The following is a 20,419-nucleotide window of genomic DNA, read 5'->3' on the forward strand; positions in this document are numbered from 1 at the left end:
CGAAGCCTTAGCTGAACTGTTTTCCCGCTGAACAGAGGTTTTTTTCTTCCCCGCCTAACAGTCCCCATAGCTTTCACCCCAAACACTTGCCCGGATTTTGTTTAAACTTCACACGATGGTAGGTTTTAACAGCTGCTTGCAGCTGGACCCAGGTCGGGCGGGTTGCAAAGCACAGGATGCGAAGGATTTAGGAGCACGGACCAGCATGAAGCCACCCCAGCCCCGTTCTCCCCGAACACGCCGCTGCAACCCTGTCCCCCTCTGCAGCCACACGATCCATCACAGCACATCCAATCCCCACCTGCCCAGCCAGGAGCCCTAAAGCAAAGGTCTCCTGCCAAACCCAGAGGAAAAGTGACCCAGGTGCAGCCTCCCACCCCAAAAACAGCCTTCAAAGGCAACATCCACCAAGCACCTGCAGTGCAGCTACCCAGAAACAAAGACCGAGGGGCTGTACAACCATAAAACACAAGGAACCTTCTGTTTAGGTTTTTTTTCCCCCCTAAATTACCAAGGCAGAGCAGGTCTCCCTGAAGACCCTCATCCTACACAGCCTGAAGAGTTTATGGCAAGAGCCTGGGGGCACATCTCTGCATCAGCTCGAAAGAATTAGTTGCAGCCTTCCTGGCACGGTGTATTGATGGAGCTCAGAGACATTAGTGCTGACCCAGCAGCGAGGCACATTCCTCAGATCAGTTTTATGCCAGCCTTTAAAACCCAATGTCATTTCTCAAATTAAAAAAAAAAAAGGCGCAAGTCAGAGAAGCTTGGCTGGACCAAACTGATTATCCATCCACAAGACAGTAAAGAATTGCTCCCCACAGCCCGTTCTCAATCGCCTGTCTATGGCAGAAGACCAATTAAAGCAAGTTTCTATCCACCCTGGAAACCTCTCGGTCCTTGGTCCTCGGCTCCATCCCAAACACATCCTCATTAAAGGCTACCTCGTCAGAGCCACCTCCTGCTCCCACAGCCACCCTTGGCTTGGACAACTCACACGGCTCCTTTGGTCCTGCCTCATAAATCAATCCCCAATTGTACCTCTCTTATTGCTGTTATCCTGCACGCTCACCTCCATTTGTCATTGTTTTTTCTTCTTTCAAGAAGAGATGCTCCAAAGATAGAGGGTGGCAAAAAACATTTTTGTTGCAATTGCATGTTATCTTCCTCATGTCTGGAGGAATACTGGTTTGTGCCGTATTGAAAGGTACCAGTAATGTCTCTATCTAGAATCTGTTTGAGTGCGAATTGGTCAAAAGTGTTCCAACAGAAGAGTTTTCAAAGCATCTCCATTTTCCAATGGAAAATTGTTAAAGGGATCTGGTTCAGCTACATGATCTACACATAAGGAGAAGCAAACAGTCAAGACGACACCAAATCAAAATGTTTTCAAATAATTTTACAGCATTAAAAGTTCTAATAACATACCTATTTAAAAAAAAAAAAAAAAAGAGAAAAAGAGAGTCAAGCGAAGTCCCCTAGGAGACAGCAGCTCTGAATTTCAACCAGACCTAATCCATCTCCTAAAAGCCTGAACTGGGAAGGAGAACCAGCCCTTTCCGAAATAAAACGTACACCTTCTCCGCACCAGATGCCAAGAAGCACAAAGCGCTTTGGCAGACGGCCACACCAACACCGATTAGCACATCAAAGGGCTAATTCCAACTCCAAGGAACCCTAAGTAGCAATGAAAATGGCAACCCCTTTGCACCAACTTGTGTCACTGTTGGGCCAATTGTAATGCCCTCCCAGTGCCTGGATTGTCCTCCTGCTCCTGGCACCATACCCACCGCCTCTCTCAGCTAAGCCCTTGCCATCGTCCCCTCAAAGGTCACAGCAACCAGCCCTTACAAATTCAGCTGCAGCGTCAAGGCAGCATTTGCCCACTGAAGGTCTGCTGATGTGGTCTATCATTCCCATGAGACAAGATAAATTGGGCTATCTGCAGCAAAGAAAAAAAAAATAAAAAGGACTTTGATACCCACATTCCAGCCACATCCCATTTCAAACTCCTAAATCAAAAAGGTGTGATAATAGAAAGCCTGGCAGAGCTGCTGGCTACCGCCAAGGGAGCCGGCTCTCCACAAGCATCAAGCTCCCAAATTAAATAAGGGCAAGAGAAGCTGTGACCCCAGATGACGCACACTGCCCAGCTTTTCTTGCTCCATGGATTTATTTGAGATCTCTTAAACTCAAACCTGCTTCGGAAGGGCTAGCGCCGCACCAGCCCGGCGATGCTCCTTGCTCCCTCTCCTTCAGCAGCTTGATGCTCACCTCACACCCAGCCAGCAATTAGATGCCAATCGCCAAGCCAGCTCATCTCAATTTTTATTCCCCATCCTAATTGCTGTCATAATCACCTCAACAACCAACTGTACAGGAAAACACGACTATCCGACTTCAGCACAGGGACCAACTGACCCCAACCTACCTTAAATCGTCCCAACCCTTGCTTGGGACCAGCCCATCTTTCCCAGCGAGCATCATTTTGGGTAGCGCTTCATGCGGCTCAGTCCTAATTTCTCCTTGGATTCTTTGACACTAACTAACACAAAATTAGCAATATTACTTCATGCCGCTGCAGTCTGGTGAGGAGCGCACGGACTTGGCACTGATGCTTTAATGAGCCAGACTGAATCCAACTGGCTCCGCGCGTAGTTCCCTTAAATGGCACTTGTACAAATCGGGAGCATATTTAAAGCTTCAGCCCCACATCAGCATAATTAAACGCAACCCACTTCCCTTCCAAAAGCAATAGTAACAGCAAGCCAGATTTAAGTTATGTTTGGAACTGGCGCTAAGAAAAAAAAAATTAAAATTAAAAATGTAACAGAATAGGGGTCTAAAAAGGAATTGGGTAATACAGTTTGTTTGTAATCGAGTAAACACAATCCCCAAACAAACAAAACCACACATGCACACTGAAATTACTGTGCAATTAGTTACGGTGGTGCTAAATACGGCGCTTACAGCCACTTCCAGCCCCGGTCCATCCAAGCCAGTGGCACAGTGCTCCCCATCTGCGGCCACAGCGAAACCCAGCACCCGCTCCATGCTGGAAGTGCCTCAGTAATTTACCTTGACGAGTGTCAGCCTCACATGGGACACAGCTGATTATCTGGTGGGGAAACAACAAAATAACCCCACCCCAGCATTCAGCAATATTTTTAGAAATGCAGTTTCCTACAGCAAAGCAGCACCCAGGTCTCTATTCAACCCCTACCCCATACAATCCCCATTCTGGGAATAAAGAAAAACGTTTTAAGAAAAAAAATAAACAGCCACCAAACAGAAACACTAACAGGTATTAACCACAGAACCTTCAAAGCACCCCGTAAATCACAGCTCCAGCAGGGCTGGTTTCACCCAGGCACAGTCAGGATGGAAACAGAGACCCACCGCCCCCCCTGCACAGCCCATCTCTCCCCCTTGCAACGGGCAGGGCACAAGCTGCCCCCTCCCAGGCAGAGTCACAGGTGACAGGCTTTAACTGGGAAGCTATTAAATCAGGATGAGGTAATTAGCCCATAAATCCCAACCCGTGCGATGTATTAATTTTTTTTTTTTCTTCTTTCTGAGAAACTTATTAAACAGAAATCGATAAGCACAGGACAGGGCAAACAAGATATATTTTGGAAGAAAAGTGAGCTCAGTGGAACAGAACACTCAGATTCACAGGAGTTCTACACTTAATCCAGATACTCAGTTACAGGGAGATGGGGCCACTCCTGCAAGGGAAAGCAAATACCATCTTTAACCACAAAACTGCCCGGTTCAACACTTTGACATCAGAAATGGGAAGAAGTTTCGGTAGCTGGTGTCTCTCAGAAGAGTTGCTTCCCCTGGGTCAAGGCGACAGCCAAGCACATGCACACCCATCGCATCGTGCGACAGCCAAGCTTTTCGGTACCGCCTACAGAAATAAGTAAACCCACATCTATTGACCAAGGGGTAGGAGACTCTGTCTCGCCCAGCTGGAAAGCACTGCACACAGCCCACCTTGCACCGGCAAGAGGATAATTCCAAACCGAGCGCTCATAAAGAAGTTAAATGTCACAGCACTAGCAAACCAGCCGGCTGCAGCAAGGCTCTCCCCATCCCATCCCAGGGAACTTCCATAAGCAGTTCCCACACCTTGCCCCGGCACAGCCACCCACCCCCCACGAGGTTTCACAAGATCTACTGTCCGGGCTGTTCCTCCACCCTCTCCAGGCCAGCCCACCTGCTTCTTGACCCTGCTGCATCTGGATTCTTCCTTCTCCGGGCTCCTCTTCCCGGCCCCCTGCTTCTCCCAGGGTCTCTCCTTGTCTCTCCCACATCCAGGACACTCTCACTCTCCCCTCCCTCTGCTTCTTCTGGGTCTCTCTCCATCCAGTGCTCCCCTTCCATCCCCCTTAGAGCTATTTAACTACTTAGCAGGAACCAGCCACAGCTGCACATCATCCACATCAGCCACCCCCCACACCCGAAGCCAGCCCACAGCTGTACACTAGCAATGTTAATTAACCTGCCTTCATTCCTCTATAATTCCTCTACAATTAAGCATGCCCAAGTCAGTGATTTTAGTCCCACAGCACCCAGTTCCACAAATCAGCAGGAAACCCTTACCTTTGCAGATACCGGGGAACAACAAAAAAGCAATGCTACCTCCACGTGTTGGTTTTGCTGTGCTTATTCTCAAGTAGCCCTTTGCTTTTTCACGTTACAGAAGTGCAATTCCCACCATGCCCTCACCGCATAAACAAGGCGAGGTTGAAAGGAGGGGCAATCTCTTGGATGAGATGCTCTAACAGGGTTGGAAAGAATGAAAGGAGACCAGCTCTCTCATCCAGAGATGCTTCTGCTTCAGATCTAAGGAAGCACTTGTTTGCTCAAAAAGATGTCTGGTTTCATCTTTTGGTTGGTTTTTGTTTGGGTTTTGTTTTTGTTTTTTTTTACCTAATGAAAGACACAACCCTGCAAGCATTACCTCACTTTGATTTTTTGTGACAGAACATGCTCTTTGAGCATCTGAGCAGCTAGAAGAACTGCAAAATACTCTTTACACTATCATTTATTCACTTTGCATTTGATCTTTTTCACCCACTTTGCTACACATCAGTGCCCAGTTCAAACCACACAATTTTCTTGCCCCTCCTTGGTGTTATTTCCTCCCAACTCAGGAGGAAAAGCAGAAGCTTCAAGTAATCCAGACCCAAAGGGATGCCTGGGACTGCGCAACTCTCAACCCTCGCAGCAAAGCCCAAAGCCTGGGTTTGGTGCATTGAGCCCAGGCTACACGCCCCAGGGAGCGAGGTGTCCCTCCCGCAGCGAGGTCTCCAGACCCCTGAGAAGTTGTTTCCAGCATCTCCCAAAGAAATACCTCTCTTTTCTAGGGATTCACAGGTGGAAAAGCTCCTCAGCCTTTACTCAAGGACGACGCAGAGGTCACTCCTTTGCTGTCTAACGGGGAGGAGGAAGGGCATGCTGTGACGGAGGGAGGTGGCACTCGCCCCCCGTCTCATGCTGCTTCACGCAGCTGCTCAGCACAAGGAAGGCAGCTCCAGTTGCTTCCCCTGGCACGGAGGGTCCCATCTCCCTCCACCCCAGCGCTGGGGCCACACACCCTTTGGGATGGGAAGGAGGGGGAAAGTTCCCCTGTATTTTTCCTATTTCCTCAGCTGAGTGACTCCGTGCAACAGCACAGGTCTGACCGGAGGTGGGGAGCGCTGCCCCGCGCCCCCGTGTCCTGCGAGCTCCCAGCGAGTCCTGAGGGGCCGACACGCACCCGTTTCCTTCTCCCCCACCCACAAGAGGCAACTTTTCAGGTCTGTGCAGGATGGTTGGAGAGACCACCTCCATTACCCCACTGGGTGGTCCAAAACAGCTGCTGCAGAGCTTCTAGTAATGAGTTACATCAGAGCCTGCCCTTAACTCCGGCATTACTCCCCATAGCACCCTTAGCCCGTGTCAGCCCAAAACAGCGTTCCTGACTTTATATTTCTTGGGACAACGTGAGTCACGTTGCCTTGCTCGCCGCAACTCAGAACAAGAGCTCATTAAAACCCGCAGCCAGATCGTGGCGACAAACATCATCACACCTGGAAACCGGGGAACTGGCAGAGGGAGGCAGCTTCCCACAGCCCAGCGGCACCGAGTGCCTGCCTCTGCCTATCATTCCCAAATTTCCTTGTGCCACCACTTGCAGACTTGTCCTGCTATAAAGGGCCCATCTCAATACACTTAAAAAAAAAAAAAAAAAGCGCGTTCCATTTCTGCTCATCTTTGCAGCAGCATATGCTAACTCAACAGTCCTGGGCAGCTCACTTCATCCCGCAGGGATCTTCTCTCTCCTCCCTTTTACAATTTAGCAGCCAGCTAGGCTTGATGTGACAAATCCAAAGAGGCGATTTCTTTTGATTTTAGGTATGCATCTCAGGCAGCACTTCCAGAACAGGGAATTCAACTCCTCTCCTGCGTGCGGAGCAGCAACAGCTCGAACTAGTTATCTCTCCCTACAGACACGGGCACCACTAGCAGCAGCAGGAGTGTTTAATCACAGCGTACACCTCTCTAGGATATCTGCAGAGATCAGAGGAGCAGAATATTCCAGCACAATAAACATCCAGCTGCTATCAATGAAGTACGAAAGGGTCATTCGAGAGAGTCCGGTTCCAGCTCTCACTTAGAGCTACTGCAACTCAGCATCCCCTCTCACCGCGCCGTAGCTTGCCAGCGGTCCCAGAGGAATTTTTGCAGGCAGATACTCTCGGTGGTCTGCAAAACCGTGCCCTGAGTTTGGGGGTCGCTGCCATGGCAGAGCCCACCGGCAAACTCCCGGCCCATGCATCGGCTGGGGGGGGGCGGCTTCTGGAAGGTGAGGGCGGCAGCTCTCATTAGCAGAGCTCATCACCTGCGAGCCTCATCAGGCTGCCCGACAGCACAACACAAGGTGCAGCTCCGCAACCCCATGCCCGGGCAGCCGGAGGGGCAGGGGCCGGGCACGGCACCCCCCGACGGGACAGGACCGGGTGCCCCGGGGGCCGCTTCCCCTCCCGGCTAGAGGTGGGAAAAGTCGGGATGCAACTATGCTGGAAGCAACAGGGAAAGCGTGACAGAAGCAGCTGGGATGGCCACAGCACTTTTTTTTTTTTTTTTAATTAAAAAATGAGTGGGCAGCCAGCCCCTCAGCATCCGCTGCTGATGGCCTGGGACCAGAGCGCATCAGCTGCGGTCCGGAGCGGAACCGAGCACTGGAGCAAACTGGGACCCGCCGGGGGGGTCGGGAAAAGGGGGGCTGCAAGGAGAACGGGGCGCTGCCGGGCGGGGGGCTACCCTGCCCATCCCCCGGAGCCCCCCGAGCACCGGGTGTGTGGGGGGGATCACACTCACCGCGGAGAAGTTGTGGGGCCCGCAGAGCTCGCCGCGGTACTTGCAGGAGAGCAGCATGTCCTCCAGCTGGTGGCCCAGGCGGTCCATGAAGTCGGCGCTGATGCCCTCGTAGTGCCGGGGGGGCAGAAAGAGGCGGAAATCGGCCAGTTTGGCGAACCAGCGGAGCCGCGCCTCGTCGCCGCGCAGCAGCTCGGTGAGCAGCGGGCGGGCGGTGCGGTTGGGCAGCAGCAGCCCCAGCCAGTGCCCCGCGTAGTAGAGGTCCCCCTTGGAGAGCCGGGGGAAGCGCAGCGGGTTGTTGTTGCAGAGGGTGACGGCGGGGAAGGGCAGCTGGCGGCTCCACTCGGTGCGCACCTGGGTGTGCGAGGGGAAGGCGAGCCAGTGCAGCAGGCGGTTGGAGGACCAGGCGAGCAGCAAGCCCAGCGCCGTGCAGAAGGCCAGCACCCACAGCGCACGCCGCGGCAGCGCCGCCCGCCGCGAGCACATGTGCCGCAGCCCGTGCAGCCGCGGCCCCCGGCGCCCCCGCGCCATGGGCGCTCCCCGCCGCGCCGGGCTCAGGGCGAGCAGCGCCGCGCCATGCCGGGCCCCGCCGCCCCCCGAGCCGCGGCCGGCAGCGGCCCCGAGCGGCGGGGGGAGCCGCCGCGGGCAGCCCGCCGCGCCGGCACCGAGCGCTCCGCCACCGAGCGCTCCGCCGGGCAGCAGTTCCGGCAGCGCGGCATGCTGGGCCCCGCCGCTACGAGCGCCGCCGCCGCCCCCCGGCCGCGCCCCGCGGGGGGCAGCGGGGCCGCCCTGCCCGGGAGCCGCCGGCCGAGCCTCCCGCCTGGGCGGCCGCACCGCTCACATGCTGCGGCGCCGCTCCCCCGCGCGCGCACACGCCCCCCGCCCCCCGGCACCGGGCGGCGCCGGCCCGCCCCCCCCCCCCCGCTAGCACCCGGGGCCGCCGCTGCTCCCCGGCACCGAGCGAGCCCCGGCGATGGCGCCGGGACGCCCCCCCCCGGTACCGGGCGCCGCCGCCTCGCCCCCCCGCTAGCACCGGGCCGGCCCCCGGGGCCGCCGCTGCTCCCCGGCACCGAGAGAGCCCCGGCGATCGCGCCGGGACCCCCTTCCCCGGTACCGGCCGCTCGCCCCCCCCCGCTAGCACCCGGGGCCGCCGCTGCTCCCCGGCACCGAGCGAGCCCCGGCGATGACGCCGGGACCCCCGCGGGCTGCGGCTGCGGGACCCCCCTTCCCCCGCGGCCGGGCTGCCGCTGCCCCCCGCCCCCCGGAAAGCCCCCGCCGCCGCGCCGAGCAGGAGGAGCAGGAGGAAGAGCGCGGCGCAGCTCGGTGCCGGTCCCGGCGGCCAGCCCCGCCGCGCTGGGAGGCGGAGGGAGGGATGCTCGGCCCTGATCGCGCCCCTCCTGCCCCCCCCGCTCCGTGTCCCCCGGCAGCGCGGGGGGAGGGGGGGCGAGCCCTGCCCGCCGCCCCGGGACCGCCGCTGCCGCCGCCAGGGGAGCCCCCCCCCCCCCCCCCCCCCTCCCGCCCCGGAGTTTGTTTTTCAGCATTCCCGGGGGAAAACACAGGACCAGCGGCACAGCCCCCGGGAGCACGGGCGAGGGGCGCAGCCCCCCTCCCTAGCGGCTCCTTGCTGGTGAAAGTGCTGGATTGGGGTTTGGTTTTGGTTTTGGTTTGTTCTTTTTTTTTTTTTGGGGGGGGGGGGGTTGTTTGCTTTCCTTAGCAAAGCTGCTCCACGATCCTCTGCTCCCATGAAAGAGTGGACGTCCGCAGGAAGGCACCCAGCAAAGCAAAGCCCCCCTGGCCGAGCGCTGCTCCCCCTCCCCCCGTGTGATCCCAAGACCCCCACCCCGGGCACAGCCGCCCCGACCCCCCTTTGCCACCCAACACCCCGCCGAGGGCTTCCGATACCCCTTGGCATCGCATCGCCTTTGCTCAGCTCTGTCTCCAAAAGCAGCTCGCCGTTACCTTCGTTGGGATTTTGAACAGTACCAAGCAACATTTCTATAATTGTGTCCAATTAAGCTGTAAGTGGCGATAACTGCTTTGAATCCTCTCTGATATTTTTTTTCATCTGAATTCATTTTCCGTGTGCGCTCCATCCCTTTTATATTTTTACCCAATAGATGGAGCCGTTACAGCCTGGTTATCTCCAGCCTCTCGCCCAGAGTTTCTTATTTACTGTGGCAAAGCTGCAAACGCTCAGCACCCCGACTTGGTGGGGAATTGTCCCCAAAATCCCACTCCCGACCCTGGAAAAATCCATCCGAGGGGCCCGAGCCTGTGCCCTGGGCTCCGGCACCGCGCTCGCTGCCGACAGGGATCGGCACAAACACGTCGGCGGGGGCTCAGCTCCGCTCCCCCAAATAACTCGTCTCCATGTGCCGTGCCGCTGCTCACGGCGCACATTCTGCAGGTGTTTCACCATTTCTAGCACTGCTTAGAAGCGTCCAGCCCTTTTCAAACCCAGACAGATGGCTGTGACCTTTCCTAAACCCAACGGGAAAAGCCCAGCAGTTACGACATTTATTATAACGTGGCACCGAGTAGCTCCCCTCGAGCCTCTCCGCCTGGTTTTGAGGCAGAGCTCCGCTTTCTCCTGGCTGCCTGTTGAAATCGGTGGGAGTTTTTCCCCTTGGCTCCCTCACAGGATAATAAACATCCCAAGCGCTTTGCCACCAGGTGGGCTGCGATCGTTACACCCCTGATGTATTGACACAAATGCAAGGAAAGAAAAGGTGCCCGACTCTAAACATCCTCTGATGTGCCTTGCCCCGCAAACTCCATCACTACCTTGCAGCAAAGGCAGGCTTGGACGGTGCTGGGCTCGCTGGCAGTGCCTGGGCTGTGTCTGGCTGCAGGCGCACGGCGCAGCCCTGGGCTTGGTCCCCTGGTTCATTTTCAACCTCTTCCCCTTCCTAAAGGCTTCGTCACTTGGGGTTTTTTTGGCTGGGGGTAGCTCAGTGAAGGAAAGAACAGCAGGTTGGCGTGGAAAGCTGCTATCTTCCCCGACTGCGCCCACTCCAAATGATCCGCTCAAATCTCCCTGCCTGATTTATCCCAGGGAAGCGACTATTCTTAACTAACAAACAACAACCGACGGTAAATAGGAGTAGGGTGACCAAGATCAGCTTCACCCCTGAGCTAAAATGCAAAAGCTCCCCGGTGGAAAACACAATGGATCCAAACCAGACAAAACCTGATGGTGAAGTTCAGCGCCTGCATCAGCTGCGTGGTGTCCCGCCCTTCCCGGCCACCCATCCCTCGGGAACCATCTCTGTTTCTCCAGGTATTTGAGGAAGCAGCTCCGGTTGCCCGCTCGCCCCCTGCGCTTGCTGCATCAGAGTCCTGGTTAATGCTTTACACAGCCAGAGCAGCTTAAAAGCTTATTGGGCTTAATGCATGGGAGGAATAATAGAGCTGGAATCAATGAATATTGCTTATTAATCAACAAGTCACTTCTGAAGTCATCCCTTGGGGTGGGTGAGTTTGCTACTTCTGCCGGAGAACAGAATTTGGGTGGAAAGGAAACTAACAGGAGAAAATAAATGAATCATTTTGGGTGAATCCTGCCATTCTTCCCTCCAAGGCGTAACCTGCACGCACCCGACAGGTATGGGAAAGACAAATACTCTGAAGTTTTTCTAAACCAAAAGCATCGCTGCCTTTTGAAACTTCATTTTCACTTCAAACATCGACTCAGGTTAAGACAAAAAGGCTTAAATAAAAGCTTTAAAACCCCTGGAAAGTAAATCATAATACTTTGTTCCAACTGCCTCCTTTTATTATTACTGTTTAATTCATCCCATAAGGGAGCAAAAGGAGTGAAAGCTCAACCCCACGCGCTTTTCCCTCCGGCCTCGCAGTGTGACTGGCAAGCTGAAAGACTCACCAAAGCCCCCGGTTGCCAGAGCCCTGCAACGCCCCGGGAGAGCGGGATGCCGAGTTAAAAGCTCAGGACCGTAAATGTGGATTTGCTGAAACAGTTCCCGAGGTTTTGGGGCTCGGCTCACAGGGCTGCAGCTTCACCCCAGCGCTGCGAAGAGGAGTCAGTGCATCCTGGAGGATTGATGGGATTTAGTCCCTTGCTCAGTTTTGCAGAGCAATCCCTGGTGGGTGAGTGGGCAGCAGATTGATCCCCGGGTCGGTGCCACGACGCGTTACGGGTTGGCAGGAACACCCTCGCTGCGCCCAGGGCACGGATCAGCTTTGCAAAAGCTGCCGTCTCGTCTGGCTCGGAGCGGCTTGAGTCCCTCAGAGCAGGAGGTGAGATTACAGGGGTGGGATTAAAGGGTGCAGGACTCTGATCTCCACCTTGCAGCGCTGGGGTTTGGGCCATCAAAGCCCCTGAAAAATGAAGGGCTTGATTTTAGCTCCCAGGAGCTCAAGGCAAGGAGAACAGAGCTCAGGTACCGAAAGGCCGGTTGTCCCTAGGCAGGGGGCTCAGGGACCCCCCCCTTCCCTGCACAGAAGCATCGCCCAGTGCCACTGGAGATGCTGGCATGGAAAGCAGAGGCTGAGCACAGCTGGGCACCGCTGGCTGGCAGGGCAGCCTGCAAGGCTGCTGGCTTTGCCTGGGACGTGATGCGGGCATCGACACACACCGAGCCGCCCCGGTGGGGCAGGTCCGATGCCGCAGACCAGCAGGTTGGTGTCTCTTGTTTTGCTGCGGGAAGTGGTTCAGTGATGGACTTGGCAGTCCTGGCTGAAATGGTTGGATTTGATGATCTCAAAGGTCTTTTCCAACCTAAACGATTCAATGATCATAGGGCAAAACAAATGTGTTCCTCTGTTGTGTTCTGCAAACACCAATTTTTCCAGAATAATCCTCTGCTTTGCCTAACTGCCACAAAAACAGTTCACGCCAAAGCCACCATGTTATGAGAGTCATAAACCACTTGGCAACGGGGGGTTCCGTGGAAGCCACCACCTCAGCCTTACTTCTCTCACTGCTGCCCAAAGCCCATAGCACACGACAAGCCCCCCTGCAGTGTGACCCCAGACCAGGGCAGCTTTGGGGGACCTGTGGGGTGCTACCACCCACAAACAACGCCTTTATTCCAAATTTTCTTTGGTAGTGTTTTGTTTTCCTCGGAAGGAAATCATTGAGCTTCCAGCTGTGGAAGTCTCCTGATTAACTGAGGGTTCTCAGAGCAGAACCCTCCTCGGTCCAGCCCTGCACTCGATCTGTTACAGGGATTTTTCTGGGTCTGCAGGTGTCTGGGGCTGTGTGCTTTTAAAGCAGGGAGGTGAAATACTTGACCCGTAACAAAATATTGAAGGCACATAAATAATATGTCAGTAGGCTACTTCTTAATCCGCTGCATGCATCAATAGCATCGATAAAGTAGTAAAATAATTTGCATTTGACAACTCTGCTTTCAGATCCAGAAATAGGGAAACTTTTGATGCCTCATTTTCCATGCCTCGTGTGTGTATAAAACCCACAAATGTGAGAGAGATCAAACAAATGCCCAAGTGAGTAAAGATGCTGCTTTGTTGCTCTTTGGGGGATTACACTGGGACTTGCAGTGTGTGAAAAGCAAATAAAAAAAAAAAAAAAAGTGGGACACGCTGGGACACGTGGCTGGAAAGGGCTGGTCCTTGGGCTTGACATACATTTGGAAACCAGCCGCAGATTTTCGAAGGTCCTGTGCAATGCCACGCCTGACAGGGGTGACACCATGTCTTCTAATTAGCAGAGTCTAGTTAAATTGGCACTTCCTGGCATAACCATTATTCACTAACTTTCCTTAAAGGAGCAAAGTGCTAATACATACACCTAATACACACACACACACACACACACACACACACACACACACACACGCCTCTGTGTGTGTGTATATATTTTCCTTCTGCAGGTAGAAAAGAGGAATGATTTTAATCTATTTTAAATTTCTCAGCTGGCATCCTCCCAATTATCTTTTTCTGTTATCTTTTTCACCACTGAAGAAGAGGGGAGAGGGAATGAAACAAAATACCTCTGAATTTTTTAAGAACTAATTTTAACATTAATTCTTCTAAGCAAATTAAAAAGCAAATTTCTCACAGTCTCTTAATATCAGTAAGCTCCTTCTCTGTTGCACTCAGTAACTCTATCAAGCGTGGAGCACCTGGTACCTACCGGTACCCTGGTCATAAGGGGACATGGGGACAGCCCACCTCCTGCTGCACTGCTCTGCACACACTGATGGCCCTGTGGCCACCATCCTGCTGGCCAGAGCTGCCAGGGCTGGCCGAGAGCCTCCCCTCCGCGCTGGGTAGCCCCCGCACTCGGCCAGCTGCAAAGTTTTAGCTCAGCCACAGTGAAATATGGTGTGGTTGTGCTGGGCAGGGGAGGGTGAGGCAGCTCCCTGCAAGCTGGAACATGTCACTGCTGCTTCGCCTCGAGGATTAGAAGAAAATGAAGAGAAACCTGCAGAAGAGGAGGCTGGTACCCCAGGCCTGAGGTTTTGGTGTCCTTCTCCCACGTTAACTGGTCCTGCCAGAGTTATCCTGGACCCATCCAGTCCAACATGAAGCACAGATAAGAGAACAGAGAAAGCAAAGCCTTTCAAAAGGACCCCTGCAAGACTGCAGGAAAGTAGGGGGTGGGGGGATGCATGAGACATGGCCGGGAGCTGGAGAAATTATTCCATCTTCAGGAGGACGCAAAAAAAAAAATTGAATATTATCTCCTTTTTGGAGAGAGAGACTGCGCCTCTGAACTTCAGAGCCTTGGGGTGGCTCTTCACAGAGCGGCACTGCAGTGGTTCTTTGCGTTGTCATTTGTAAATTTTATTTATTTATTTATTTAAACCCCCCCCGTATATAAAGGGCTGAAGTTTGCTTGGAGTCTCCTGGCATTTTGCTGGGTGAGCGCCTGCTATTTTAGCTCACGTCTTTATTTCTGATGGGCTGTGCAGTGGAAGAGCCGGAGCGATGTTGTCGCTGCTTCACTTGAGTGTTTAATCACGCTCCAAAGCTTTTTACTGCTTTGTGTACACTGCCACAGGAGACATTCTGGCTTAATTAAAAAATAATCTAGGGAAAGGGGAAAAAAAAAAAACAAAAACAAAACAACCTCTAAGCTCGCTTTACTCTTTGCATCTATGTAATTCGGTGCTTTGGTGTGTGGCCGTGAGCGGGTCTGTGTGGGGATCAGACATCACCAGCACCTTCGTACCTGGTAGCGGGGGCAACAGTGGGAAGCGTGGGAGGGACATCCCGGCTCCCATGTACTGCAGGCATAACTCTGCAAACTATGTGGGCGTAAGCCTGGAGTGTGAAAGTGGGTCTGGAGGCTCTTCTGGACCTCACCTGGCCTCGGATCCCATATTCCAAGGAGCAATAGCACCTGCAAAATGGGAGCGTGGAGCTTACCAATGGACATTTGGGAACACTTGGGACATTGGAGCACCCAGCGGTGCCAGCCCCCAGCCCCTGCGGTCACACTGGGACACACCAGAGGAGTCCTGGTGAATATTTCATGTCATCTTCTGTCTGGAGAGAAAATTCCCCTGCTGTCTCAATTCCACCCTTCCTGCCTCTGCTGAACTCTTTTTTCTCAGGTTAAATTTACTGGACCCAGCATATACAGGGGAAAGCTGCTGTGTGTTTAGATGCCGAAGCAGGCTGAACATTATATCTCTCCCAGGGAGTTTTGGTTTTAAATCAAGTTAAGGGAGCAATTTCTTAAGTTAATATTTATTCTTTGTCTTTCCTAGGTATTTGAAGACTCTTCTGGGAGCCAGGTGGGAGATAGCGCTTTCTCCTCTTCAACCTGTTGCTGTTATTTCAAATACAAGTGAAGGCAAAGGGGCTGCCACAGGCCCCTTTGTTACAGCAGCAGGGAGGGAAGCAGGGAAAGTCGTGCTTCAAAGACTGAAATGTGAGCACAGCTTGACTGAGAGAAAAGGAGATGGTCACCTCTTGCAGGAAGCACCATCAGATGTTCATCCCACAGCACCGGGGCCGTGCTTGGAGGCTGCTTTATTTGCTGCATGAGGGTCATCTGCTGGAAAGCAAATATTGAACTCACTGGGGTAGTTTGGGGTCTCCTCTCAGAGGCTTTGGCCAGAGTTTTTAAAGGTCAAGCAGCCTTGGAGTGGTCCCACACCCAGGGTCTGACCCAAAAGCTGCCACTGAAACCTCTCCATCCCCAGATCCATTTGCTACTGGGAACGATTTGTGGCACAAAGAATTGCATGATCATTTGCTGCAGCAAAAAATCTAGCTTAGGGTTGGTTTTTTTTTCCTTTGTAAGCAATCGGCTCTGCAGGGAGAGCAGCTTCAGAGGTCCACAGCATGGGCGGCCACCTGGAGCTAGATGTCTTGAGGATGGGAGAGACGCATGAGCCTGGGCCAGTGTGGGGGCAGGGCACGTATCTCACGTGCATGCACCCTGTCATGCTTGCCCGCACAACCCCTGTGCTCTAGCTGAGCCCAGAGGTCACATTGGAAGAAATCAATAAATGCAATTATTATAAAAATTGCCGGTGTACCTGAGGGATGCAGCTGGAAGCATAAAGAGGGCAAGTCTCCAGCAGATTCAGCTTTGACCTAACTCTGCTTCTGGCATGTTCACCCTGCGGCACAGCAGAGCGAGGGCACGTGGAGACTCAGGGTGAGAGCGGCTGTTTGCAGATACCGGAGGGTGGGGGGTGTGGGGGTTCAGTGATGTTTCCCAAGGGAAACAACCCCTTTCTGCATGAGGAAAAGACTCCCCCTCTCCTTAAAAAAAAAAAAAAAAAATCAATTCCATCAAAAGCTATTTCAAAAAAATTGACAGCCCCAAAGTTCCTCCAATTCCTTTCAAATGCAGTGGAGATAGTGCCAGGTTATCTCGGCATGGGTTCGCTTTGGCAATTCCCGTCCGTGGAAATCCCAGGTGGCTGCACACTCTCCTGACACCAGCAGCTGCTGCAGGAGGAGAGTTTGGGGGCTTTTACCTTTTCTATGGGATTGAGCCAGGACTAGAGGACACTGGGTCGGTGCTAAAGGACTGTCGCCACTAGGATCCCCGCTGTCCTTGGCACAGGTGAAGCGTATCCGCAGGGATGCTGGGCAGGATGCAGGATGCGAGCGGGGCTGCTGGCTGGGCAGGTAAGTGCTACCTGCTGAGCAGCCAAACAGAAAGGATCTGCCTAAAGTTTCTTTGGCAGGCTAATGGGTGACAGCAGTTGTGTGGGAAGACTAATGGAGAAAAGGTTTGATAAAATAGAAGCACCATCCTGAAATTTTTCAGATGCTTTTTTGCAGTTATATAATTTTTAAATGACATTGATTTTCTAAGAAGAAAAAAAAAAAAAAAGGAAAAAAAACAATACTGGGAAACTTGGAACACTTAGGGTTGGATTCTGCTCTCGCTCTCAGCAGAGAAAGTTTGAGTCCTTGCCTATGGATTTCAGGGGAGTTTCATTTCCCCAGGACGGGGGAATGAGAAACAGGATTTGGCCCTTCACCTTTATTATATATGTATAAATAGCCTCTAAATGCCACCGGTGCTGTACAGGGCGGAGAAAAGGGGCTGAGCCGTTCCACTCAGGGAAGTGTCTGCAGTTTGCATCCAGCCAGCATTCCCTGTGCATGTCGTTACTATGCCGACCGGCATCAGTGCAGACCGAGATGTACGAGGGCTCTGCACCTCGCAGGGATGCGGCACCATCGTCCCTACCACCAGGTCCGTTTGTGGACACTGTCCTGGCCTCGCCTGGCCCCTTGCAGGTACCTCTTGCTAAGCCCCCTCTGCGGTACCTGGGGGGCTTTGGAGGGTGCCCAGCACGCATGCGCCTACCAGCTCCGGCCTCGGGGCTTGCCTAGGGGGGACACTTGGTGGCAGAGTTTAAAAACAAAGGTGGTGGCCCATGAAGGAGCAGCAAGAGGTTGGGCGGCCAGCAAGACTGCGAGCTGAGCATGAACATCCCTGGTTCACCACAGCTTGGGTATGCTCCAGGCTGGGTGGCAGCTGGGAGAGCCCCCCCAAACCCCCGCTGGGCTCACAGGGCTCTGCAGCACCCCCCCATCGGGGTGTGAGCTGCCCCCCGGCACAGGGAAAGGACACGGGGGGTGTCACGCCTGCTCTGAGAGGTGGAGCTGGACATCTTGCTCTGTGCCTCAGTTTCCCAGCCAGCAGCAGGTTTCCAGGCACAGGCTGGTGTGGCACGAAGGACAGTGGGACCTGGCTCAGATCAAGCCTGACCTCTCTCCTGGCCAGGACCCAGCTCCTGGTAAGCTGTCCCCTCCCCCATCCTAGCCAGTTGGGACTTTTTTATTACTGTTTCCCTGCGGGCTCCAGCATTTGGCTCTTCTGATGGTTGATGGCTTTTTTTCTTTTTATTAAAAATACCTGCTTGCTTCTTTAATATAATCCCATGGGAAACCAAAATGAAGAGAGCTCTTAGGTGGAAAAAGCCCCAAAGAAAAGAAACTGCAGCAGAGAGAAAGTTCCTCCAGGGGGGACATATGGACTGACTCTGCTTTGACACAAAGGAAGGTGCTGTCAGAATTAATGTCCTCGAAGAAATGTCCTCAGTGCTTTTTGGGAAGGTTTGAACTGATTCTCCTACCCCTCTGAGAGAAGTGGTTTTGCTCCAGCTATACAATCAGGCACCAAGGTGAAGTTTCCGCGTCTTTTTTTATTTCCCTCTATAGCAGTCCCCATAAATAGTATATACTTTTATATTCATAATTCCTCTCTCCTACTCTTAAAGCCATCGGATGTGGCTGGGTGAGCGTGAGGCAGATGCACATGGCGCTTTGGTGCTTCTCTGAGCCACGGTTAATGGACTGGATGATTCCCTGGGATGGCATGGCGATGTTTTTTTCTTAGCAAGTCTTTTTTTTGTCTCTGAGTTGCTATTTTATAACAATATACCTGAAGGTGTAAAATCTGTGTGGAGAATTGAGAAAGGGGGATTGGAAATGCACCTGCCAAGCACTTTCTGATCTCCTCTTTTCAGCAGTCCCCTCTGTTTTCCCCTTTATATCTGCAAGAACACGAGCTGTTTTAACAGCATCACATGATTTTTTTCAATTTTGCCATTAATCTTGTAAACAAGATGCTTCAAGGAAGGAATTGCTCTTGTGCCAAGGTACCAGGCTTTAAAATCTGGGGAACGAACACATTGCTGTCTCGTTTCTCTGCTTTGCCAGGATCAATTCCTTGGTGTCACGAAAGGTGATGGCAGTCAACAGTCTTCAAATAAGGGGGAATCAGCAGCTGGGAACCTGCCAGTTTGCATATCGCTCTCCAAAAAGCCTCCTCAAAACTTCCATGAAACAGAAGACAAGCAGAACTGTTTATTTTCCTTCCAGCTACTCCTAAATATTAGCGCAGCATCATTCTCCATTCCCCATTTAGGCCCTGGAAATGGTGACGTGTTCGGTTTTTCACATCGCTGAGATGGACAGAAAGGGTCTGAGATGAGACATTTCCATGTGGACACCGAAAAACCTTGAACATGTTCCTCACAGCACGTGTTTTTCATGACAATAGGGTTTCTTTTCTCACGTTCATTGACATCACATTATGCACCAAATCCCCAGGGAACTGTTCCCAGAATAATTGCACAAGACAAATAATCAGTATTTCCAATTTATTTTCTTCTGCTCTTCCGGATGAAGTAATGTGGCGTTTCTTTGTGATAATTGGAAACACCTGATGCTGACCTTAGAAAAAGAAGGAAGAATTCAAAATATTGATCTTAGAGCCATCTTCAAGGGAAAATCAGCATCTTTTGTTCGGAAAGCTTGGCCTGGGACAGCTCCCACTGTTCTCCACAACTTCTCGTGCAGAGACCCAGCTTCTGAGCAGCGCGTCGGTGCTGGGGTGCAGCCCATCTCTTGGGGAGGTGTTGGCACAGACCGGCCACCAGCTCAGCTGCACGGCTGGGGGTTACAAATCTCCCTGCCAGTCCTGCTCACTTAACCCTCTCCCCTGCTTTGCTTCTCCAGGGAAATTTACTGGGATATTGTGTTCTCACTCCTTGGTGCTCAGCAAAAGGTTGGTTTAGACACCAGTATCACCAGCGCTAGGATCATCATCCTTTCTGGCCGATACAAACTAGCACCCCTTCTGAGAGCACCCAGAGTCTACAGTGCCCCCAGAAACGTCACATAAAATTAGCAGCTAGTGTTCAAACCAAGCAGAATAGTACTGCACATCAGGCACAGTGGAAAATCAGTTGAGGGCTGTTAATACAACGATACTCTGGCTTCGGCAGACTGACCGCAGCCCGATAAAGGTTGGCAGAGTGGTTTGGGGGACAGTGTTACCCGCTGTCCTTATTCTTATCCTCTTCTCTAGGTGTATGTTGTTATCAGAGGCAGGATATTGGAGAAGACAGACTCTCAATATGATTTAATACAAGCTACTCGCATAGTCCTACGTTACACTCCTGACAATCTCCCGACTTGCAAAGTGGGACATGCCTGAATCCAGCAGCTTCCCATTAGGCTGCTGGAAAGCAAATGGATTTCAGCTCAATGACAGCTCGCTAAAACAAAATGAACCGGTGTTTCTTTGCACTGCAAACTACGTGCTCAGGGACCTCTGAAAACAAGACCCAGGGCGCCTGCCAAAGGCGGCTGTTTAGCTTGCAGCAGAGCACGCAGGAACTTGCATTGCTCGGTCACCTCTTGGGAAGGAGCAGAGGGCGAGTGTAGCTCCCGACATGCTTGTGCCACTGCTTGCAGCAACAACTGTTCTGCATTTTACACACTGGAAAGGGATTCATGGGTGCAGGCGTGAATGGGGAGTTTATGAATAACCCAGTATCAATCACACTCTTTAAGCATTATAAAGATTTGTGTGCTTTTCAATTGATGTCGTATAAAGACACGTAATAATGAATTTTGTTGAAAATGCTAAGAATCAGCTGCTTAGAACTCAGCCAGCACCCAGCGCAATCACCCACCGCAGCCCAGTGAAACTTTCTGCTTTACTGGATGTACTGGACTAAGGATGCTGCTCTGAACAGAGTGCACCAGGCAGAGCGCAGAGCTTGTGCAGCATAGGGAGCACCGGGGCGAGGAGTCAGGAATTGCTGTTCTGAGCAAAAGCTGTGCTCACGCAAAC

The 20,419-nt window shown here is 52.8% G+C and overlaps 1 protein-coding gene across 3 annotated transcripts in view; it reads right to left on the reverse strand.

Moving 5' to 3' along the window:
• ASIC2 (acid sensing ion channel subunit 2) overlaps nucleotides 1–20,419 on the reverse strand; it is a 511,354-nt gene that overhangs the window by 93,596 nt on the left and 397,339 nt on the right. Inside the window, exon 1 of one of the 3 annotated variants that reach the window (XM_055789724.1) lies at nucleotides 7,372–8,222. The exons of the other annotated variants lie outside the window; for them this stretch is intronic. Within the exon in view, the coding sequence (XP_055645699.1) occupies nucleotides 7,372–7,899 (528 nt within the window). The 5' untranslated portion in view covers nucleotides 7,900–8,222. Of the gene's footprint in view, nucleotides 1–7,371; nucleotides 8,223–20,419 lie in introns of those variants that run through there. 3 annotated transcript variants of the gene reach the window in all.

This window comes from Falco peregrinus, chromosome 18, assembly GCF_023634155.1.
Source record: "Falco peregrinus isolate bFalPer1 chromosome 18, bFalPer1.pri, whole genome shotgun sequence".
NCBI classification, from domain to species: domain Eukaryota; kingdom Metazoa; phylum Chordata; class Aves; order Falconiformes; family Falconidae; genus Falco; species Falco peregrinus.